This window comes from Schistocerca americana, chromosome 1, assembly GCF_021461395.2.
Source record: "Schistocerca americana isolate TAMUIC-IGC-003095 chromosome 1, iqSchAmer2.1, whole genome shotgun sequence".
NCBI lineage: Eukaryota > Metazoa > Arthropoda > Insecta > Orthoptera > Acrididae > Schistocerca > Schistocerca americana.
The window spans coordinates 903318440-903343935 of NC_060119.1; the positions used below are offsets into that span (position 1 = coordinate 903318440).

Sequence of the window (25496 nt, forward strand, 5' to 3'; positions counted from 1 at the left end):
ATCATTTTGTTAATAGCTTGACATTGGGTACTTCGTAGTACCCAACCACTGACTGCTTCCATCCAAACATGCCATGCATTCTCAACATCTGATTTGCACAGTGCACAACTCAGAGCATGGACAGTCCATATAAATTGTAGCCAAAAAAGTACAAAATGCAAACATAAAGCACACAACAGGTTATAAAAAAAACCTTCCGAAAACCCTTATCAAAAGGGTGGACAGTCTATGGGGGCATACCAACTTGGCACATGAAACAACAATGCCTGAAAAGAAAGCAACCGAGGACAATGACAAGAGTACATATATCTAGCCATACGAGACAGGTATCCACGTATGGAAAGATTAGCCTGATATAGGAAGGGATGTAAAATGGCATAATACCAGTCCAGGGAGTTATAATAGGATAGTTAAATTGCAAAAGTCTCTCAAATGTCTATAGAAGAATTATGTACAAGCCCATATTTTGAGACAGAAAAAAAACTTATTTCCTGTAAAAGATTAGCTGACAAGAATAATAAGTCACTAGTACATAAAAATCTCTAAAATGTGTAACTTCTTGATTTTTTGAGGCATTCAGTGAGAAAGTGTGGAAGTTTAAGATGCTCCAAAATGAATTTTTACCAGTTTCAGTACATACCAATATGCACACCCAAAAAATTAGGAACTGGGCACACTTATTAACTATGTGATAAACAATGAGCCATTTACAGAATTTACAAGCACCAAGAACTTTGATAATTGGCTAGGTTATTTCTATTATGACAAGTTGGAAGGCCAGAGGTGTTATCTTATACTGGAAGACCAATTTATTTTATTTACACTATGACCATCACTAACAAATCTAGAATGAACCCCACAAAGAAGAGTAACTTACCTTTGGATTGCTAGGTTGCTTAATAATGCTCGCAATGGAACGAGTTCTCTCACTTTCTGTTAAAGGCCTAACTCTGAGTGCCACCGTAACTGGTTTGACTGACTGCTTCATTTTGAGAAAGCGTGCAAACTTTCAGTTCATAACATGTAAATAACTGAAAAAAAATTGCTTTTGTAATGTATAAAATACTGCAAACATAAATAATTTACAGTCAGAGAGCAAATGTTAGAAGAAAGTTTTGTACATTGACCACAGCATGTTAGCCGAAAAGTTTTAAGGCATAGTCCATATCAATTCAGGCAGGCTACGAAAATCTTACCTTCATAGTCTCAGATGTTATTGAATTTAGCCTGTGTTACACTGAAGGGCTAAGTAAGGAACACATATTTTTTGTTTTCACCAAAAAAATTTCCACACCGAGCTACAGCCCTCCAAAGATTACATAGCATATACCATTTTGAAGATGCAAATTTTGGAAATAATTTTAAAATGCTGTTTCTCTGGAGCAGTTCTAGATATTCTGTTTTATTATTATTATTATTTGAAAGATAATTGCTTTATGATTACTAAGAAATCCTCCATTCAGACTTATCTGCCACTTTTAGGTTGAACAGGTCATTATCACATAACAAGCTCATAAAATTCAAAACCTAGCCTTATTGAACATAATTTTAGTTTTCAAAGATGAGTAAGAGACTCATTTTTCAAGCATTTTAAATGGTTCCAAAATGTGTGTGAAAGGTCCAAATACTTAGAGGTTTCAATTTATACAACTTCTGTGCACTCTGTTTTGTACTGAAATTAGCCAGTCAATGAACTAAAAATTTCCAGAGTGGAAACATCCCCCAGGCTGTGGCTAAGGTATGTCTCCGCAGTATCCTTTCTTTCAGGAGTGCTAGTTCTGCAAGGTTCGCAGGAGAGCTTCTGTAAAGCTTGGAAGTTAGGAGACGAGATACTGGCAGAAGTAAAGCTGTGAGACCGGGCGTGAGTCGTGCTTCAGTAGCTCAGATGGTAGAGCACAGGCAAAGGTCCCGAGTTCGAGTCTCGGTCGGGCACACAGTTTTAATCTGCCAGGAAGTTTCAACTAAAAATTTGTTCCACTGCTTCAGTATCTTCCTTTGATATAGAGTGATACCTTCCTGTTGAACCAATAGGAACTGGAGCACTTATAATCTTCAAAACATTGTGAGCAGGAAGTGAGCACTAATGGCACTGTTGCTGTCCTTCAGCTGGAAACCTATATTCAGCAACTGGTTCATGTGGTAGCATAAAGTTCACTACAATTTCGTTTAACTGGTGTCTATAATCCCTGCCATCCACCAGTCACAGTAATACACACACGCCACAAGCATCCCCTTTCTCCGGTTGTGAATCTGAATATTATCCTTCTGTTTCTAAGGTGTTGGCCGAAGGAACAAAATTTCTTCTTTCTTGCTCTTTAAGGTGTGCGCAATATGAGTTTGCCCATCACTTTGAGTCCAAAAGTTCAGTAGTTTGTTTGGATCATTCTTATTTTTTCTACTCACAGAATCTTCAATTTCCTCTTTGGACAAAATAATAAGGGCTGTGGATGTGTAAGATTTCATGACTCTCGTAAAATCCTCTGCATTCTGAATCGCAGCTATATTTGGCCTGGAAAAATTGTTTCGTAGCATGGTGCTTCAGCAGGCCTCCTATACCATCACAAGGCTCCTTCCCGTGGCCAGTAGCACTGTATACCCAGTCAGCTGGCACAAGCGACTTACTCAATTCAAACAGCTGGTAACGATTTTTAAAATGACTAGGAGCACCATCAGAAATAATGATGATCTTCTCTGCCCCTGTTTGCAGTTTAAGACTTTTGTACACTGCTAGCAAAGCATGTGCTGAGTCACATCCTATGTCATCACTTATAACTGCAACACTTGTAGTCTTGTTTTGAAAATACGTGACTCCTGTAAAAATTGAAACCTGATCATTACTCCACTGATACCCTTGTACTTCTTGTGGGAGAATTACAGACCAGTTCTCAGCAAAATCACAGTGAAGCACTATGCATAGTCCTGCAGCCTGTACACACCTGTTCACTTCTGCAATGTGGTGTTGTTGCAATTTCTTCAGATGCTGGTGTGTTACTGCTTGCACTGACTATTTCCCAATTCGTCAATGAAACTATCAAAGGCAACAGTTTTCTTAATTACTTTATTTTCCTCCCATGTCGTATATGTAATTTCTTCCAGGCCAAGTATCTGTAAAGACATTCCTTCCTTTCCAGGACAGTCACCAAATTCTTGAAACAAACAAGTTTCTCGCTTTATGTCACAGACCACTAATGACTTCACACGCCCAACCAAGGTGTCATATGTCACGTGCTCCAGTACGTTCTTCAAAGTTACCATACAAAGTTCAAAATTCACGTAGCACACACATAAACAGACATCTCCAGGTGGGTGTGGAACTATCCACTTAGGTCGTAGTGCCTAAATTTTGATCTTCCAATATGTGAAGTTGTATATTTGCTCTTATAAATTGCAAAGCTTCTTCAATACTGCGAGTCATGTAGCTCTTCACTTTCAAAACTTTTTTACCTTCAACTGTTACAGTTATAGCGTCTTCTTGTTGGCACTCTGGAGAGAACAGTTCCATTTATCTTCCAGATAAAAGGGCTGTACTATTTGAACTTGAGCTGTTTCTACAGAATGGCCATAAAAGGGGTCTGGTCTTCCAAGGACTCCTTTTACAGACCTCACATTTCTTGATTTGTCTACCATGCACTTTGACACTGATGGAACATGGTTCAATATTGTTTTCTTTGAAAATGTCTCTGGAATAATAGTTAAAACTTGCACCTTTTCACTGTAGGATGTGCAGTATTCAACAGGTGAATTTGTGAAAAATTCCTCGCAAGAGGTGCAAGAGTGCTTTGGTTCATTTTCTTCTGAAGATGGAATTTCCAATTTGAAGAGTGTGGTCAGTTTTTCTGTAATGTATTCATCCATAGCTTTAGTAATTTTTCTGCACTTTCTTGATGCATAGAGCTTATGACTCAACTACACTGACCACAGTTTCTTAACAGGACTAACACCTGGGTCATTCCATGCAAGTCATCCAGGGCCCTATACCCACCTGTCACAGATGTTTATGAAAATTTATATTTGAATTGTATGCATAATGAAAAGAAAATATATCAAGTTTCATCCAGTTCTAACAAGTAGTTTCTGAGTTACCACTGTTTAAAGTTTTCTGAGGGCGATTAAGACATAACTAAAGCGTGCATGCTTTTACACAATTTGAAGCAAAATCATTAGTTTTGAAACTAGAGCCACGAAATTTTCACTGTTTTGTTATAAATTAAACACTTGAATTGCTAGATCTACATAATTCTGATTTATAATGTTCTTTTGTGTTGAAAAACTGTACTGAAATTAAAAATATTGTTAATTTCAAAATTGTGGCGTAGGCATCAAAAATTATTAATAGCTGAAATCTCTCTCCAAATAACCCAATACAGTCATATATTTTTGAACACAACATAAAATTACCTTTCAAATTGTGCAAAAAATTGGTGGGGTTCTGAGCTGTAACAATTTTATAACAAATTGAAGTCAAATTTTGTAATTTACTTTGTAAAATACATGTTTGATACAATAACTAAATATCTGAAGTCAATACTACTAGTTTTATGTATCAATTATTTCAAAATAAAAGATACATACATTGAGAATTTTACAAAATAGGTTTACTTACATTTGAATACATGAGATGGCAATTATTTGTTTTCAAACAAATCCTTTGTATAAAGAGTTTTTGATGACTTTAAAGTTTAGTAATTATTCAGTTGAAGTATTATACTAAGTTTATATGAAGCAGTATGTACAATAATTAGATTTAAATATCCACTAAGGGTTTTTTTTACAATAAAGCATTGAAACTGTTCCATGTTTTGATGATTTCCTTTCGGGAATTAGCATCATGCTCACCTCTGGAGGAGCTATTACACATAGAAGATGGGTGGTGGAACAGAACATCTGTCTTCTTTTTAAGGCCAGGAGAAAATTTCTGCTGGTCCATGAGGGTGCATAAAAAGATTGTCATTGTCCCCTTCTTCTTCACTGAAACCCAGAACCATTCCTATCCACCAGTTTTGCTAATAAATGCATCCAACAAAAAAAATGTAGGTTAGGTTTAATAGTTTGAATAGTCATAAAAATATTTTGTTTCAACAAAATTTCCAAGTCTGAACTCACTCGTTTGGCTGTAATTTCCTCGCAAGAAGCTGGCTTAAAATAATGGAAACTTCTTGTACCCAGTATTGTTTGACCCACTTGAAATCTGATTCAAGCTTTGCCCTTTTAATTTCAATTTCTTCCTCCTTTCAAAGGAAAAAAAACCTATTTTTGAGAATTAACTTTTGCAAAAATTGTACATTTGTTCAGTGTTTATTATCTGCTAACTTTGCCTACTGCTCTGCAAGTTTTTTTGGTAACAGTTCTCTTGACTGTGCCCCCGATCCCATTGCATGTTGTTTTACCATGACTTGTAGCATGAAATGACCAGCTTGCATTTAATTCAAAATCTTTATAATGAAAACATAAATTTACCATGCTTTTAAAGTTTTTTATGCTGAGCACTGCAACCATCTGTAAAATACTCAATCTGGTCAACGTCAGGAAAGTTTTGCTTTATGACATCTATGGTTTTTTCTTGTACTGTATAAACAAATGGTACACCATGTTTTAGATCATCTGAAATGAAACACAACGATGTTCCTTTTGTGGTGGAATCTTCATTTTTTAGAAAAAATCACTACTGGATGAACTGAGCAGCTCAAGTGGCCTCAGTAGTAGGATTGCAGTTCATTTGGCAGAATGAAGTTATAGTTTTCTGCAAAATCCATAAGAACTAAAACTTCATTAAATGCCTAATTTTCTTTTTTCTGTTTCATGTAGTAAGAGTTTTAGAGTTTTTATGGTGTAAGAATGAGGTATCAGAGACTCAATTTTTTTTATAGTAAAATCAGTAAACTCAGTAAACTCATTGCAAGGTAGTAGCACTGTTCGTAAAGTCAATCTGCCATCACCTGAAACCCACTGCAAAAATTTAATGTCTTCATCTTCATCGTAATCTTCTAGTATTTCTCTTATATGTAGCTGCAGTGATTCACTTGTTTTCAGGCACACATCACAATGTCTTGACATACAGTTTCTGTTTTGTCTATCACAAACCAATTTGTCCATCACAGTGTGTAGTGATTCTTTATCAGGCTGGTTCAGAGCATTTGCTAAAAGCTCAACGTTTTGGTGGTACAAGCAACCACACATACTGTAATTCCAAGTAAACCAGCAAGCACATAGCATTTTGGTCTCAAGGAGCAAAATCTGGAAAATTCAATTTTAATATTTGGGTGTTTTTCTTTAAACGCAATAAATAGTTCCTCTAAGTTGCATAAGAGAATTCTTTTCTGCTTGTAAGAATTTTTTTTTATACTAACTTTGTCTTTAGCACCTGACAACATGTAAAAAAATTCATCATCTTCATAAAACAGTTGGACAGTGTCTATTGTTTCTTGGGGAAGGGTTCTGTCAAATCCAAAATACCTTTCTCATTTGCAAGCATTCTGGCTTTTCACACTAAATATTCTGCTACATTATATTTCTCCGCTGCTTTTCTGCAAGACCAAGACTTTGGTGTGATTGTTAATATTTGTATTTTTTTCCCCCGTTTGGTTAAGTGTGTATTGAGTTTCTCCTTTATAGCACCCACTAAATGATCGAGACCCTCAGATTTTGTCTTCAATTCATTACTTTGAGTTGTACTGTCAGACTCACTTGAGTCGTTGGATTCTTGTACTTTCAAAACTAATGACACCTTTTTTTTAACCTTGTCTTTTGCCTTTTTAAACTACTTTTTAGCAAATTTTTTCTTCACTTGGGTAGATAACGACTGAAGTTCAAGTGGTGTCGCATCCAACCCTAAAAGAGTATCATTCAACTTTTCTCTTTCTACTACTCTTTTTGCATTGGTTAATTCACTCTCATTTGCTTCGTCACTTTCAAACAGAGCAATATCTTCATGATCTATAGTAGGTATTGCCTCATTCAACAGTTTCTACATTTACTGCACAACAGCTTTCCTGGCACTAAAATAATGTTCTTATTTTCCTTAACATATTTTGCTTTTTACACAGTAATTACCCTAAACTCTTTCTTCTTTGTTAAAGGTACAGAATGTTTCTTAAATGGATCACAACAGGAGTTTTGGTTCTTTTCAAAATACTTTCAAAAATAACACAAATGATGGGAGCAACTATCATCTGTTTCACTGTACTGCTCATTAGTATGCCAGACTAAAATTTCTACTTCTTCTTTAGACAACTGTTAAGTGTTAATTATTTTCTGTGTCTTGTAATATGTTATGCAAGGTGTTTTTATATATATTCCATGTTGCATGCAATAATGCTGAAATAGTTACTCTGTGTCCATCAGTTGTTTTCTTATCCAAGCATGCTGTAGTGCTGTACATAAGTGAATGATATATTGAAGTGTTCTCCTTTATATACCACAAAATAGTTACTTATCTTTAAAACAAGAATTTATCAAGAGGTTATGGGCCCAGGACAAATCTAAAAGCTTGCTCAGATAAACCCAAGTACAAAACTGGATATGTAACTATTCATCTGTTATTTTTAAAGGAGCACACAAACACGTCAATGACTCATTGCATATCAGTAAACAGTCAGAAATAGCATCAATCGGCAAATTAGTGTCACGAAAATTGTTGTTGTTGTTGTTGTTGTTGTTGTTGCTGCTGCTGCTGTTGTTGTTGTGGTCTTCAGTCCTGAGACCGGTTTGATGCAGCTCTCCATGCTACTCTATCCTGTGCAAGCTGCTTCATCTCCCAGTACCTACTGCAACCTACATCCCTCTGAATCTGCTTAGTTTACTCATCTCTTGGTCTCCCTCTACGATTTTTACCCTCCACGCTGCCCTCCAATACTAAATTGGTGATCCCTTGATGCCTCAGAAAATGTCCTACCAACCAATCCCTTCTTCTAGTCAAGTTGTGCCACAAACTCCTCTTCTCCCCAGTTCTATTCAATACCTCCTCATTAGTTAAGTGATCACAAAAATTAAATTTGCGAAAACTTTGTTAATCGTCAAAGTACAATCAGAAAAGTCAATTACGTGTATTAACTTCACAGACAGCAGAGTTTTTAGCCGTTGTTAATGGATTCTATCAAGTCACAATTGGAAGTTTTGTCAGAGGATCATCACAGAAATATTAACTACATTTCTTGGCGATTTAAACAGGATTTAACATTAAAGTCAAAGAATTGTACTCAGTAGCAACTGGACAGGAAATTAAACCAACAGGAGGACAAACTGATCGACACGTAAAAGTTTGGATTGAGAAAGATCTTCAGGCACAAATTTTTATAGGTTTAAATGTCAATAGCAACATAGCCAGGAAAATAGCAAATTGCAAATCTGTTAGTCAAAAGCTTAAAAAATGAGAAATGTTATATGGCAAGAAATCGGATTTGACAATTGAAGGTTTGCAGAGAATCTTTAGTTACAAATACGATACAAAAACTTCACCACTTCCGTACTGCATGGGATAATGTAGCGGCAGCTGACAAAAATCTTGACACATTGTTTGAACGTTTGCGTCTGGAGGAAGATAGGTTAAATGAAACAGAGCTGTTAAGCACATCCCACACTAATGCTTTTATCTCAAAACAAAGTAAACAATTTGTCAAAGGAGGTCAGCAGGAAACATCTACAGTTCAATGTTTCAAATGCAGCAAAAACGAGCATGTAAAGAAACACTGCAGAAATAAACCAAGTGCCAAATATTTAGTATACTGTAGAGAGAATTATTCACGTAACAACTGCAAACAAAGGGGTCATTTTGCCAGGGAATGTCGAAGTCCAAAGTTAGACAGATACAAGACAAGTGATAAACTTGACAATAAAGAATCAAAAGGTTACAAACATAAAGCACTGGTCACTGTTGGATTATCTATTGCCAATATAAATGAAATAAATTTGTAATCTGGTCAAGAGAACATTTGGTACCAAGACTGTGTTGCCACACAACATTTAGAAGGGAATGGTTAATAAATTACATATAATTAAATCATTGTACAAAAGTGTTAATTCATGATGAAACTAAATTAGAAGGAACTGGAGTGGGAGATGTTGAATTAGAGGCTTTCGATGGAGAACAGTGGTATGATGCAGTTCTGGAGAATGTTCTATATGTACCAAACATAAATTTCAATTTACGTTCTGTTACTCAAGCCTTAGACAAAGGCTATGTTCAGACTGCAAATGCAGATCTCTCAGTTTTCAAAACCGCTGACAATCTGGAAACTGCAGCAATAGGTCGACACTAACGACAGCTGTAAAAAATGTTTCGTACAAAAGAATTTAACAAACATATGACAGCAATCTCAATTAAAATGTCGCCTATGTCAGAGACATACTAAAAAGTAATGGTATTGATTATATTGATGACTGGAATGAATATGTATGTGTTGGTTGTATCTGTGGCAAGCAACATCTCCAATCAAGAAAAGTTGCTGAAAATACTTTAGATATAATTCATGTTGTCTTGTGTGAAATGAATCTCATATCATTAGGAGGAGAAAGATATTTCTTGTTGTTTAAAGATGATTTTTCTCATTTGCGAACTATTTATTTTCTCTAGACGAAAGATGAAGCTGTTTCCAAACTAGAAACTTTCATGAAAATGGTAGAAAATCAGTTTGGGAAGAAAGGAAAATGTTTAAAGACAGACAACAGGACCGAAATCAAGAATGCACTCACTAAAAGGCTTCTAGATGAACTTGGTGTTTTTCACATGAAGATGAACACGTACACATCTCAGCAAAATGGCAGAATTGAAAGAAAAATGTGCACAGTTGTCGAGACAGCACAACCGGCAATACACGCACAAAATCTGAATGAGAACCTTTAGGCTGAAGCGATAAATTATGCCGTCTTTACGCTAACTCAAACTGGTAGAAGTTCAGTCAGTAAAAGGGAAAAGTCCCACTGAATTGTGGTTTGGACGAAAAATAGATTTTGATAAGTTGAGAAGTTTTGGATGTGACTGCTATGTTCTGACTGAAGGTCACAAATGAAGAAAGACTGAAAAGAAATCAAAGAAAGGAACCTTTTTTGGGTATGATTCGGATTCACCCTGCTACAGAACCTATCTGCCTGATGAAAAGGACATAGTTACCTCTGGTAATGTCATATTTGACAAAAGAATATGACATAGAGAAGGAGCTATTGTAATTAAATCTTTCACAGGAGAAAAGTATGAATTAAAATATCCAGAAGAAACACAGATGATTGTTTCTCTGATATCTCTGAAGATTGTAGTATGTCATCTGATAATATAAAAAAAATGAAGTCTCACAACCGAAATTATGTGACCGACGAAACCTTAGGCAACCTGTCAGATTTACAGACTATGAAATGGATCACATGCAACACAATAATAATGCAAACTTTGGCATGATTGGCGAAGTTGAAGACATTTCTGTTTCAAATGCCTTGAAAGATAAGAACTAGTGTAAAGCAATGTCTGAAGAATACAAATCGCTAATAAAATTAAAAACTTAGAGTCTCGTAGAACTTCCAAAGAATGCAAAACCTTTAATGTGTCTCTGGTTATTGCGTAAAAAGCAAGACGGGTGTTATAAAGCCAGACTAGATGCTAGAGGTTTTGAGCAAGGAGGAGGACTGGATTATTCAGAAACTTTTAGTCCTGTAGCACGATATGAACCAATTAGACTATTGCTTAGTATTGTGACTACATTTGATGTGAAGACAGCATTTCTATACAGTGATCTGCCAAGAGGAAATCTACATGAATCAACCTGACAGATTCAACAATAGTACAAATAGAGTACAAAGAGTTTATATGGCCTAAAACAAGCTCCAAAGAACTGGAACGATAAATTCTCAAATTATCTGAAGACATTAGGATTTGAAAATACAGACGATGATCCTTGCAACTATTACAATGAAGACAGAAGCATGATTATAGCACTGACTGTTGATGATGGACTAGTTACTGGGAGGATGACAGACAACATCAATGAAGTTTTGAACAAACTTAATCAGATGTCTGAAATAACATTTGACAGGAAAATGCAAAATTAAATGAGATCTCTTCCAATGGAAATTAAAATAAGTTCACAAGGAATCTTTGTACATCTATCTACATATACAAAGAAAATCTTAAGACAATTTGAGTTCGATGATTTAAATTCAGTTGCCACACCTATGGAGTGTGGAATGATAACATTAACTAAATCTTATCAACGATGAACAATTGGAAATTGATTTCACCATTTTCCAGTGACTAACCATTGGTTTATTACTGAATCTGCTTAAGTAATTAACAGCAAAACTAATATCCAGACATGATATTGTTGCAAGATACAGTAGAGAGCCTATAGCTTCTCTATAAGGTTCTTATAGAGAACCTTATAGAGAAGCTATAGGCTGTATACTGTATCTCGCAACAATATCACGTCCTGATATTAGTTTTGCTGTTAATTATTTAATTCTTATAGAGAACCTTATAGAGAAGCTATAGGTTGTCTACTGTAGCTTGCAACAATATCATGTCCGGATATTAGTTTTGCTGTTAATTACTTAAACAGATTCAGTAATAAACCAATGGTTAGTCACTGGAAAATGGTGAAATGAATTTTTCAGTACCTAAAAGGAACTATGAAGTATGGCATATAATTTGATGGAGGCTCAACATTGCTTGCTTGTACTGATTCTGATTATGGTGGTGATATTGCAACCAGATGCTCCACCAGTGGAGTCTTATCATACGAGAAGGGCCCATTGTATGGTATGTTCGAAAGCAACGTCTTGTGGCAACTTCAACTGCTGAAGCAGAATACCAAGCTGCTGTCTCTTCAATCAATGATATGAAACCTTGATATGAAACCTTGGACACTAACTTACAATTTCAGGCTTGAATAAACAATAAGCTGCAATACATATGTTGAAGAATACTTATGAAGGAAAAATAACAAGAGGCAAGAAACACATTGAAATTTCACGAAAGTTTGTTCAACACCACACAGGAACAACTGTCAAACTGAAACATGTGGACAGTTCAAGTCCACTTGGTGACATACTCACAAAACCACAGACTGTAAATGTGTTTCAAGAATTAAGAAGAAAAATTATTAAGGAGTGTTAAGTGTTAATTATTTTCTTTGTCTTGTAATATGTTATGCAAGGTGTTTTTATATATGTTCCATGTTCCGTGCAATAATACTGAAATAGTTACTGTGTGTCAGTCAGTTGTTTTCATATCCAAGCATGGTGTGGTGCTGTACATAAGTGAATGACAGATGAAAGTGTTCTCCTTTATAAGCCACAAAATAGTTACTTATCTTTAAAATAAGAATTTATCAAGAACAACTTTTCGTAAATAAATAAATGTCTTGGTTTTTTGTCAGTGAAGCATGTTCACATAAAAATTTAGTAATGAACCTACTGAACACTTAAAATTAATTCCATCGTTACTTGAACTTGCTCGTATCTCCATGGTAAGAAACACACACACGAAACATAGTTTTAAAAATAAAATTATAATTGTTTTTATATAACAATGATTTAAAATGTCACTAACCACAAAACACTAGGCAGTTAACTTGAACAGAGCCAAATGCACAGTGACAGACTTGCAGTACGGGCAAGCTGTGGGGGGAGGGAGGGTTTCATTTCCTGACTTGAATTTCATGTCTTGACGGAAGACAGCAGACAGCCTGGTGAATTTTTCATGTGCATACTTGCATAGTAGTACTGCCTTGTCTGAACTTCAACACACTCCTCATGACTCCAAAAATGTTGCATGTTTCTTGGCTTTAACTTCAGCTAAATAAACCGAAAAAGATAAATAAAATTACAACTGCAGTAAAAACTTCGCACAATTTAAAAATACGTAACAAAAATGTACTAATAAGTTACTGTTTTAAGTAGCTGATCTTCCAAATTATAGTTTTAAAACCTTTTACTACTATATAACCTCTACATAACGTCTACTATAACCATTTTGAATCTTAAAAAAGCCATTCTATATGTTTTGAATAGATAAAACTTGTTTCGCCTTCAATATAAGATAAAATTTTTACAACTCAGAACCCCATAGACTGGGATGTTTTCTTATCTTTATGCATACATTTCACATGTAAATTTTGGAAATCCAAAAACCTTGGGTTTTATATTTCTTTTTGGCTGGATGATTTAGTGTGGAATGACCCACCTACCTCTGTAGTTGACTGATTCAGGGTATGTAATTCTTCCACTACTGATGCAAAATCTGCACCATGGGAGGCTTCACCTTGTTCAGATACTATCATTGTTGTTATTCTGTCAAAACATTTAGAACACAAAAAGTCGTCACTGGAAACATCTTCACTTTGAAAGAGTCTTCTAATGAGAAGACTTATTCCCAACATGAACAAAGTGTGTGTGGTGTTGTTTTTTTTTTTTGGATATGCAAATAGTCAGCACACTTCACTCTCCTGTGGCTGCAGTCAGAAGACATTTCAAACAGTGCTTTTCACAAAACACACTGCAACTGTGCCAACTAGCAAATTCCTCATGAATACACACAACTCACTGGACGGTCTCAGATTTCTTAGAAGCCTCTTCAGTAAACAAATTAGCACCAAACAAGTACAATACAGAAACCTGCAATGAACAACCATTACAAAGAAACTGACAAGAAACTAAAACAAAGTGTAAAAAATATCTGCAACAATGAAAGTAAAAAGAAACAACTGCAACAAAGAAAGTGATAAGAAATAACTGCAACTAAGGCAATAGAAATAAACATTGTAAGAGAGAAATTAGTAAGAAACAACTTCAGTGAAGGCATACATTACCCTTGAAAGTTAAAAAAAATATTTTTTAAAAATAAAACCTGTCCAACTAAAAAGAGGAAGCTCTCCCTTAGAGAGAATATAGTGCTACAAGATAATAATCAACAGAAAAAAACTAATTTTTCTGGATCGGGATTTCTGGAAAAAAAAAAAAATCTGCAAATTACAAAAAAAATTCAAAAAGTGGCAGTAAAGGAATTCTGACAGATATGTCCAAATGGAGGATAGCATTGTAATCATAAAGCAACTACCTTTCAAATAAAAAAAACTCTAACAAAATATCTAGAACTGTTACAGAAATACAGCATTTTAAAAAATTTCCGAAATTCGCATCTTCAAAATGGTGTTTGCAGTGTCATCTGTGGAGGCCTGTATCTTGGGGCAGGAATTTTTTGCAGAAAACAAAAAAAAAAAAAATACATGTTTCTTACTTACTCCTGAATTTTAACATATGCTAAATTCAATAACATCTGAGCCTATGAAGGTAGCCCCCTGCCTGAAGTGACACGGATTATGCATTAAGCAATGTCAAGTTTACATTGTGTGAACAAACACTTAATTCAGTGCTCAAAATAAGTCTATAAGAAGAGAACATTATACAGCAGCTGCAATAATGAGCCTAGGAGCTAGATTGAGAACAAATGGTCACTGCTTAAGTAGTCATCTACAAATTCAAAGATTCAAGATTCCGTTGCCAAAAGATTTTGTGATGTATTCTGTCACTTAGCATTGCTTTCATCTTTGGCTACACACTCTGTACATGAGAAGTCAAGTACCATAACATATTAAATTTGCACTAAGTAAGAAACTGTTTGTCTGTAGTGGGAGTAATGGATGCCAATGTGAGGAGCACTATGCTAGCAGACACGGCTTCGGTTGTACACACAGGTAACAGTCCGTAAATCAGCACAAGTGGTGGGCGGGGCTTGTTCTCAAACACCATAGCATGTGTGTTAGATGTAGGGGGAGGCCTCTGACGTGCACTGGCTGTTTTCCAGTGGTACCTGCCCCTTGCACCGTCAGTGACAGCAAAAGCTGTGTTACGGACGAGACACCTGTTTTGCAAATGGCACAGTTACTAGCTGCAATGGCACTTCAGAGGCTTCTGCAACCACGGCCGTGGCCTGTGGAAGTCTGGCATTCGTGAAAGGATTAATCCCGGCCAGGAACCAGCCAAGATGGAGGTGGACGCAACTGCGAGGGCACAACCTGACGCGGACGCACCCTCTAAGAAGCCCCTGTGGCATCTTCTGAGGAAATCTCCATTAAGAAGCCTGCCACTTCAAAAAGCATGGTGCCCCCTAAGGTACACACAAAGAAAAAGTCCTTTGCTGTAGGCATGAAGGCAGCCTAGGACAACCTCCCCACTGAGGACGGCTACCAACTGCCGAACAGGAAGCACACTGCCAGGGCAGCTGCACCCAAACCGGCACAGCTGCTGCTAACTGCAAACCGGTATGTCACATTCATTCACTGATGCACCAACTGATGATAACAATGGACAGCCAAGTAGACCAAAGATGGTCTCCTCCCATTGTTATACAATGGTCAAGTGCTTTTAAGAACTTTCAACAGCTCTTACATAGTGCAGTCCAGCCTAAGTCTTCTGTGGCGATTAGGACAGCAGGCCGCGATACTAATAAGATCACTGTGAAATCACAAGAGGACTACGATGCAGTTATGTGTGTGCTAAGGACCAAGGTCTGCCATACTAAAGCCACTCGTCTGAGCCACTCAAACTGCTCAAGGTAGTGTTCTGCTAACTACCTTTACAAATGGATCCAGCCCAACTCAAAGAGGAGCTGGAAGAATTAAGTTTCTGTGTCAGAAACCACACACAAATAAACAGAATCCACTGTTTGTGGTTATCTTGATTGACAATATAGAAAACAGGAAAGTATACCAGCTGAAAAACATCACTGAAATACAGGTAGAAAAGTTTTGTGACAAGGGCCAAAAGGCACAACGTTTTTGGTGCCACGGCCTAAATCATCTGCACTATGCCACCCAAATGCATGAAATGCAATGGGCCGCATGAGAGCTATGAGTGCAAAGTAAAGCCAGAGGAAATGCCCCAGTGCTACCATGCGGATATGACACTTTCCAAAAGGCCGATGCTAAGCAGAGCGCCCATAACACTCCAGCCAGACGAGTCACTCCTGGACTTAGTTTTAGTAATGTAAGGAGGGAAAAGGATGCTGCACACCCTCCTCCAGCTGTACCAGAACAGCCACGTATGAAAAAGCATGCAAACGGTCATGGCACGCGCGCCGACGTGAATCACGCTGGCCAGTGGGCTGGAATGAATGTCGCACAAACCTCCGCGAAGGAAATCGTTAGCGGGCGCGGACTGAATAGGAAACATCCAGCTGCCTTCCTCACTTCTGAAGTCACAAGTGGGTGCGGACCGAATAGGGAGTGCTCGGCTGCCAAACAAGGCATGATAGACACCTGCGAAACATAAATACCTCTGCAAATGAGGAAACTGGTGCAAACCACAACGATTTAAGAGATGAGCTCTGCTCTCTTCTAAAAACCATCAAAGAATTGCTCCAGACTCTTCCCACGCTCCTTGCGACGGCAGTGCAAACGCCACTTGTGGCCTACCATCAACAGGCAACACAGGCGCACCATGCATAATACGGTTCTTGGCCTAACTGTATGCACATGGAATGCATACAGCATATGTCCCCAGGAAGGAGAGTTCCATCAGTTCCTTCGTGATGAGGCAATTGACATCTGCCTCATCCAGGAAACCTTCCTAAAATCTGCCAGCCACACGTGGGTGGCAAATTTCATTTGCCACCGTACTGACAGGCTTACAGCTGGAGGTGGTACTGCCATCTACATTAAGACCTCACCCAAACACTATGTTGTACAGCTCCCCCAACTAGCAACAACTGAGGCCACAGCTATTGCGGTAGAAACAATGTCAGGTCACATTACATCCATCTCAGTGTATCGGCCACCTAGAAAACCACAAGAATCCAGAGATTTTGAAACATTACTGTCGCTTGGCGATAAACTTTCTACTGCATGAAATTTTAATGCAAAACACGATTATTGGTACTCCAGAGTAGCGAACAATAATGTTCGCAATTTACTAAGCATAGTTCAGCAGCACATGGCAGTAGTTTTAGGGCCATACAACCCAACGCACTACCCAAACAATGCACAGAACCATCCTGACGCGCTCGACATCGCACCACAAGTTGTGTGGCTCTCTCATCGGACCATCTGCCAGTCACTCTCGACACAGAGGAGCCATGACAGTGTGGAGCCACCAAAACGACATCAGCAACTAGGGAGGGTAAATTGGGAACAGTTTAGAGAGGACACTCTTGCTGCCATCTCAGGTCCAGATATCGTCGGGACAGACAAGACAGTGTGACAGCTTAGAGTGGACACTCACCGGGCTGTAGACGCTGCCACACTAAGGCCTCTTGACAGGTCACGCCTGCTCTCTCCTGAAATATTGCAGGTCATTTCAGATACGAATAGGCTTTTCCATGAATGGCAAATTACATGCCATCCTGCCACCAAAACGCCACCTAAACCAGTTGCCCCACAAAATAAAGGTGGCTGTGGAAACCCACCGAAATTGCAACCGGGCACACAAAATAGCCATGCTTTGTGTTAAAGATGGCTCTTCCTGGCGACTAACAAAAAAAATCCTAAGGAAGGAGCACAATCTTCCTCCTCTGCAAGATGGCAGAGGGGTTGTCTGCAAGCCCTATATGCCAAGGCCAATATGTTGGCTGATTACTTTGCGAAAAACTACACTCGGATAGAGGATGATCTAGATGAAGAGCACACACAAATTGTACAACGGCTGCATATTTTCCTTGCAGAAAATGCACTTGATGCCAATGAACCCATCACTGAGAAGTAAAGTGACAGCCAACTTTGCTCCCTAAATATGAGGGAGACCTGCATCTGTGACAAGGTGGAAGCTCTTATGCTGGAACATCTCCTAGCTGATGCACTGCAGCCTATCCCAAATGCCTTCAATTACGTTCTGCGCACTGGCAACTATCTCTCTGCATGGAAACACACAGTGGTGGTTGCCATTCCCAAACAAGGCAAAGACGTGAGGCTTCCTCTAAACTGTAGGCCAATAACTCTGCTCCCCGCTCTGGATAAAGTATTCGAAAGAATTTACATCAAACAACTCATGGAGCATTTGAATAGGAATGGGCTGATCCCCACTGAGCAGTTCAGCTTCTAGCACAGTCATAGCATGAACACCAACTACTGAGACTCATCACATCACATCTCCATGACTGGACTTCTCATGTTCATGCCAAAGATGGTATCTCAACTAATGGGCCGATACATGTAGGAGTACCGCAGGGGTTGGCCCCCTGCTGTACTCCCTGTATATGGCTGATGTACCACACACAGATAGGGTATCACTAGCATTATACGCAGACGACACCGCACTCCAGGTGAATTCCCGAAGGACTGATGTCGTTCGCCACCACTTACAGGAAGCATGCGGTATTCTGGGAGCCTGAGCTACGAAATGGCGCCTTAAGTTCAACGCCACTAAAAATCAGTCGGTCGTAATAACACAATGTAGAGTGCCCATAGACCTTCAGCTGTTGCGAATCATGGGAGGCCCTATCCCCTGGTCTCACATGGCTAAGTATCTAGAGGTAACTCTTGATAGGCATCTGACCTCAAAGCCACATATCTATGAGGCATGGGGGAAAGGTCACTCACATCTGAAGGTAATTTACTCCCTATTAAATCCACAATCAATGCTTCCTCCACACTATGGAATTATGCTATATCTGGCACTGATCCAACCAGTGCTAGAATACACGTCTGCAGTGTGGGGGAACACAGCTGATGTACACATTGTGTGCTGCAAGGGAGAACTCTATGGCTTGCCTTGCGCTTACGGTGAGACTACCCGACCAGGGCCTTGCATGTGGAATCAGGCATCACCATGATGACGGATTGCATAAAACAGACTGCCTGATGGTTCTATGAAGCATCACGCAGTCTGACAATCAGCTAAATTCAAGTCTGGGAAACCAGCAGCACAGACGACGGACCAACAGGTGGCCTGACCTATTTGGCAGTGAGCTAGGCCCAATACATAAGCGTCAATGATCACAATGCAAAGATGACAAACACAACAGTGAAGTGAAAACACACTCACTTTGAGGGACTACAGGAATAGTTTTACAAAACTTAGTCTGTGCAAAAACATATAGTTATTGCCAACTTTTAGGAAAATAGCAGGTAGCTTGTCTCTTGCAACTGGCCTTTGCAACAGTAAAAGAACTGTATTAAAAAAAGAAATTATTCACTCAATAGCCTTTCTTAGTTGCATGTCCTGGGTGTGTTTCCTCTTCAGTGAAGGGATGTGCATTAGCGGTAATGCAGAATCATTTCACAGAGAACACTATGTGATGAGATATGACTTCCTCATATCCACATGTACAACTTGCAAACTTTTGTTAACTACCACAAAATGATACAACTATATCCCGTCATTCGGTTACTTTTGTTACTTTTTAATCAAAAACAGAGTATAACAATTCCAAGAGACCAATTTTCAACACACTGCCATACCAACAGGAAATACATTTTTTATCTACAGTGAATCAGCAACTGCCTACCCCAAACAGGAGACTAGTGTATAAGGTCTGTGTCAAGACAATACATCATCATTACGAGTAACAAAAATATCGACAACTACAAGAGTTCAATTCATTAACAGTAACCTTATTTCTTGTCAAATACTGCTGTAGACTGCATAAATTTGAGATGTTCCCACATCTAGAATAGTCGTTAACACATGGATCACAAGCTGCCGTTTTCGAAGGAGCCACATCAGCATTTGTCGTTAGTGACTAAAGAAACTTTGCAAAACACACATTTAGGGGGATTACTATGAACTTGGCTGCATTTACATGAAATAACTGTTCCAAATGTATATGTCATACAATGAAAATGCAAAAACAGTGTTTACTGGAATCTGATTGTGTAATACCACAGAAACAGACATCAGTCATTAGGTCTTTTTCCCATTCCATTCACATATGGAGTGTGAAAAGAATTACTGCTCAAACGCCTCTGTGCGTGCTGTAATTAGTATAATCTTGTCTTTACATTTCCTATGGGGGTGTTGTGTAAGGAGGTGTAGTATATTTATAGATTACTTGGTTCTACAAATTTCTCTACATTGGCTTTCATGGGATAGTTTGCAACTATCTTCATAAGCCCTTCAGTTCAGTACTTTCAGCACCCGCATGATGTCCCATGGGTGCAACCTGTGACCACTTGTATGTCCTATTACCCCTATCTGGTAAGAATCCTACACACTTCATCTAGAACAGGTGCACAAGTGACAAATATCCTTTGTAGATTAACTGCATTGCCTTGGTATTCTACAAATGAACCACAGTCGTTCCGTTTCACATCCCTATAAATTGTTACACTCTGATACATGTTGAATGAGTTGACTTATTTCAACTGTGACTCATTGAAGTAATAAGATACATTTCTTTCGTTTTTGTGAGACGTACAATTTTTATTTATGAGTATTTATAGTAAGTTACCAAGCTTTGCACCGCTCTAAAATTTTATGAGGATCTGACTGAATATTAGTGCAGTCTTTCTTTTTTTATCCACTTCTTCAGTAACTTGCCAATAGGCATAAAATGTTTAAGAGGAGCCCACTACGCCTACTCTATTGCTTAATTTCGTAACTGAACCAAATGGTGTGTGTGTGTGTGTGTGTGTGTGTGTGTGTGTGTGTGTGTGTGTGTGTGTGTGTGTGTGTGTGGTTAGTACTAATACCATGAAACGATCTGAGCCCTGTGTATAATCTCACTTCTCAACACCGTAATGTGGTCAGCATATGTAAATGTTGTAAAATGATATTTGTATTTCATGATGAATGGTTACAATAGTCAAAGAATTATCATATATGCCTCTATATATACCAAACATTTACATGTCTTTTGACAGTTTCGCTATTAACTTTTAAACAGAAATACTTTAGTTTTCTGACTTATTCCACACCCATGAGAGCCATTTCATTTGCGGTCTGTGGAAGGTACATTAGGATATCTGTTTTCTTTTGCACATGTTCATTGTGTATTCATTTCTTGTCAAATACTACTGTAGACTGTATAAATTTGAGATGTTCCCACATCTAGAATTCTGACATGTTCTTACATCCTGGAGGATTTTCACACTACAGATCTACTGAAGCAAAAAATATATCTAATCTAATCCAATATTTCAGTATGCATAACTGCAACATCTGTTAAAAATTGTCCGCAATATCATTAGCGTAACACACTTCACTGGGGCACTCCCCAAATTACTTCTACATCTGTTGATGGCTCTCCATCCACGATAATGTGTCCTCCCCACCAAAAAATACTCAAGCCACTCACAAACTTTGCTTAATATTCCGTATAATAGCATTTTCAATAAGCTTATATGTGGTACCTGGTCAAATACCTTTCAGAAATCAGGAAACACTGTTATCTGATTGTATTGACCAAGGCTTTAAAGGATGTCGTGTGAGAAAGGTACTAGTTGGGTTTCACACAAATGATGTTTCTGGAATCCATGGTGTATGTCATAGAGGAGGCTGGGCTATTCAACTACATTGAATTTGAGCTCAGGATATATTCTAAAATTCCACAACTTGATATTAATGATATTGGGTAGTTCTTTGGTGGAATACTTTTGCTGGCCTTCTTTTAAACGTGTGTGACATGTGCTTTATTCAACTACTAGGCACAGTTTTTTAGTCAAGGGATATTCAGTGTCTTATGGGTAAAAGGGACTTTGACACAGACACAATTCTGGCATAGAATCTTGGGAGCTTTGTTCAATTTTAACAATATCAGCTGTTTCTCAATGCCATTGACATCTATTGCACTTATCTCTGCAGTGGTACGAGAATTAAACTGGGGCTATACTCCTGTGTGTTCCTTTCTAATGGAAAATTTGAAAACAGTTAACTATTTCTGCTTTGCATTACTACCTTCAATTTCTGTTTCTAGGCTAGCCATCAATGTCTGGATACTAACTTAGGTCCCATTAATAAGCTTCACATATGACCAGAATTTCTTTGGGTTTTGTGACATATCTTTTGGTAATGTTCTGCTATAACAGTCATTGAAGTTTCCTGTGTAGCCATCTTGACAGTTACACATATTACTTTCAGCATATCTCTATCTACTTTTGTTTTACATCAATTATGCAGTAGTCTCTGTCTCTTTAGAAGTTTTTTTACAGTGACTGTATAACATGGAGGTTCCTCCCATCATGAACTTTTCTACTAGGTACGTATCTACTGAACCCTCCAATGCATGGTCACATATTCTTTCAAACTTTAACTATAGTTCCTCTACATTCTCCTGTCCTGAACTAAAATCTTCAGACACAGCTGATTCTTTATCTTCTTAACTGAAGTTAGAAATATTTCTACTTTTGTTACTTGCCCTTTGTTCTTTGTCAATTGTCGCTGCTGCAACTACTTTATAGTGACTCATACCACAATTTCAATGTGGACACCTTTTAAGAGGTCAGGTCTACATGTAGCCGATAAATCCAATGTATTTCCAGCATGAGTGTGGTTCTGAACATCTATTCTTGGCAATTTTCAGAGAAGGCAGGATGGCTTTTCAGATCCACCACCAACAAAACTACCCACCCCAATTGACTGTTGTATGATTAGTCTCCTCCAATGACAGTACGACTGGGCAATTCCTGTACACGCAAAGTGAAGTCTCCTCTAAAGTCTTTGCTGATATCAGGGGGTGAGTGGTGGTCATTGAGGACCCTACTGTAAGTGTACACCCACCTCTGATACTGATCCTTAAAATTTCTCCCAAAATTCTTACAGCTATTCACTTAGTGTTTTAATGAGATTTCTGTACCCAGTACTATGTAAGCTTCACTGCTTTTTGCTAGTACTTAAATTAAAGCACTGGCAATTTGTTACGAATTCTTCAATAGTTAGCTACTAGGAGTATAATACTTTTGGCCATGGGGTGGCATTTCTTTCATTTATTACATTATTAGATTAATACATTATTACATTAATACTTTCAGGTCTGCTGCAGCTATCATTATGTGGACTGCATGGAGTCGGCTAATTTAAAAGAACCTTTGTATGAATTATCACAGTCAACTACTTGGGCAGTAGCCTCTGATGTGTAGTACACACCTAACACATTTAGGGGGACCCTACAATTCTCAACCCTATGGGGCCAGTCTAGGAATTGCATCCTGGTTTGTCACAGAACCTACACACACTCTAATTCAAGCTTTCCACTCAACTGAAAACCACGGGGGTACAATCTATTCTGAGGACAATCAAACCAATTTTAAGTTTTGTTGAAACTCCACAAGTAAGGCTGGAATTCTCAATCTTCTTTGCCAGTCGCTTGAATGATTCAAGACTCATCTCAGAGCCCAGACAACATACCCAGTTTGTCCCAACATGTGCCATAATCTGCAGTTGGTTACACATTGTTCCATCAGTGTGTTCCATAATAGTCTCCCCAACAAAGGCCCCCAGTCATACCTACTGAAAGCACATGGTGTTCCTTCTCATCCCTTACTGCCATTTTCCTAAGGGGTCTCGTTATTGGTTACATATTTGCACTGCCAATGATTAATAGATCCCTACTCTTTCGTGTTCACCTCCACTTGACATGGGACACAGCACACTTCCCACAGATGAAAATTATCTTACTGGAAGATAATACCTCAAACTTCCCAGTTAGGACGATGGAGCTGACACCCTGATCCCTACCACTGACCTAAAACTCACAGTCAAGTGGGCAAGTAGTAATATATTGTGTACTTCCTGCAGATAGGACAGTATGAACAGCACAGAACAGTACTTGAGGTAACTCTGGTAACTTTATTAGTAGCCATCGCAACACACCCATTCACAGCACATTCCCATCATTTGACAGTAACCAGTGTGATTTCAATTTGCTTACGAACAGCGACTAACTCATCTTGTGCCCAAGCACAGCACACACAGTACGGCAGCATTGTGGCTTGTACAATCTTTAACCGTAAACAATACCTTTAAGCGTACTGATTCTCATTTAATTTATGTGTGATAAGCTAAAAGCATTACCATTTGGTTTTAAGAACTGTACCAACTACCAAATAAAACGAGATATTTATTAAGAAGGATCCCCTATGGATCATGAGGCCGATATCAAATTACCAGTGCGAACACCGGTCTCCCTAAGCGAACAGAACGGGAATAAATACTAATAACTGATACAATGGGATTGCCGTCCGCCATGCACTTACAGTGGTTTGCAGGGTGTGGATATAGCCACACGCATGGGAAAATACTCGTATAAAATTTACTACTTCTCAGAAACTTTAAAATTGCGATCACAAACAAATTCGAAATTCACGTTAACTCACGACAAATGCACTTATTAATAGAAAAGCTAATGTGACACGATGTTAGATATTTACAGTAACTGTAACTCAAACAACGATTTACTAACAAATGTTACGCACAATGATAAATAACGAAAATTCTCAAAAATACCTGTACCGTTATACATGTATTTACGTAGACACAACTGAACTTTAGTATATAATGAAATGATTGGTTTTGAACGAACATATTGTTGCAAGTTTCTTAACGCCACAAATTAAGTTTGCAATTGACAATATAGAATGAATTTTTCGCATCACTCTCAAATGTTTTCAAAATATACAACGCAACACAACACATACGAGTACTGACACCAGGAAACATGTACAAACGACACGAACAGCAAAATATTACATTTCGAATCGAACCTATCTGTAACATGCGGTCTAATAAAAAGTTCGTAAAACTGCTTATAAAGCCTAGGAAATAAACACGACCTACTCTTAGACATCGGACTACGTTGGAGACCTGCGTGTCGCCACAATCAAGATTTACAATAACACACATTACCCCAGATACTGAACTTATGTTATTTTTTACACAGGTGTGCAGAAGATGTACACCGCTGCGTCAGTTTATAACAGTCAAATTGGGTAAATTGTGGAGCACCACAAATCATGTATTTCGCAACATACATATCCGTTAATGTATCCAACCGGAGCTAATTCACCAATATCACTGTAACAATAGAACCCATTAACACTACTTCATTGTAAAAACAACAAACGAATACCAAATGAAACAAAATCGACTGCCCTGCCGTCATCGGTCGGCTGCTGGGCTTTTACAGTGATACAATTGCCTGTCTAAGTATTTCTTTCTTTTACAATTACAAACACAGTGATCTGTATAAATTAGGTTGGTTTAAATAACAGTAAGTTTGCAACAAACTTGACACCTCCTGAACAGCCGTTTGTCCACGAAATTCAAATAACCAGCGGGAACAGAGATAATCTTACACTTAAGCCCGGTCCACACGCAACGATCTGTCTGCGCAGACATCGGTGCAGATGTCTGTACATGCAAAAGATCGCTGCAAATGTGGTGTGTTCACACGACACAAACCCCAATCTACTACTCGCCCGCCATCTGTCGGTGTAGAAAAGAAATATCAGTGGCAAGCGACTACGCTCCCCGAAAACGTCAAAATTTAATTCAGTTATTTTGAAAAATAAAAATGGAGGAAGTTCTGTTGTGGTCTGTGTTCGCAACTTGTGTTGCAAAAAACATTCAGACCAACCGCAGGAAACAGA

The 25496-nt window shown here is 38.2% G+C and overlaps 1 protein-coding gene across 9 annotated transcripts in view; it reads right to left on the bottom strand.

Moving 5' to 3' along the window:
* LOC124614989 (kinesin-like protein Klp61F) overlaps positions 1 to 25240 on the bottom strand; it is a 290420-nt gene extending 265180 nt beyond the window's left edge. For 3 of the 9 annotated variants that reach the window (XM_047142998.1, XM_047142997.1, XM_047142989.1), the window contains exons 1-2: positions 25142 to 25240; positions 878 to 1031 (exon numbers count right to left, since the gene is read on the bottom strand). In XM_047142998.1, coding sequence (XP_046998954.1) covers positions 878 to 988 — 111 coding nt within the window. In that variant the 5' untranslated portion in view covers positions 989 to 1031; positions 25142 to 25240. Of the gene's footprint in view, positions 1 to 877; positions 1032 to 4836; positions 5004 to 24684; positions 24919 to 24976; positions 25001 to 25115 lie in introns of those variants that run through there. The other 6 variants (XM_047142992.1, XM_047142990.1, XM_047142996.1 and 3 more) reach the window with 6 other exon arrangements.
* Between the last annotated feature and the right edge of the window lie 256 nt (positions 25241 to 25496).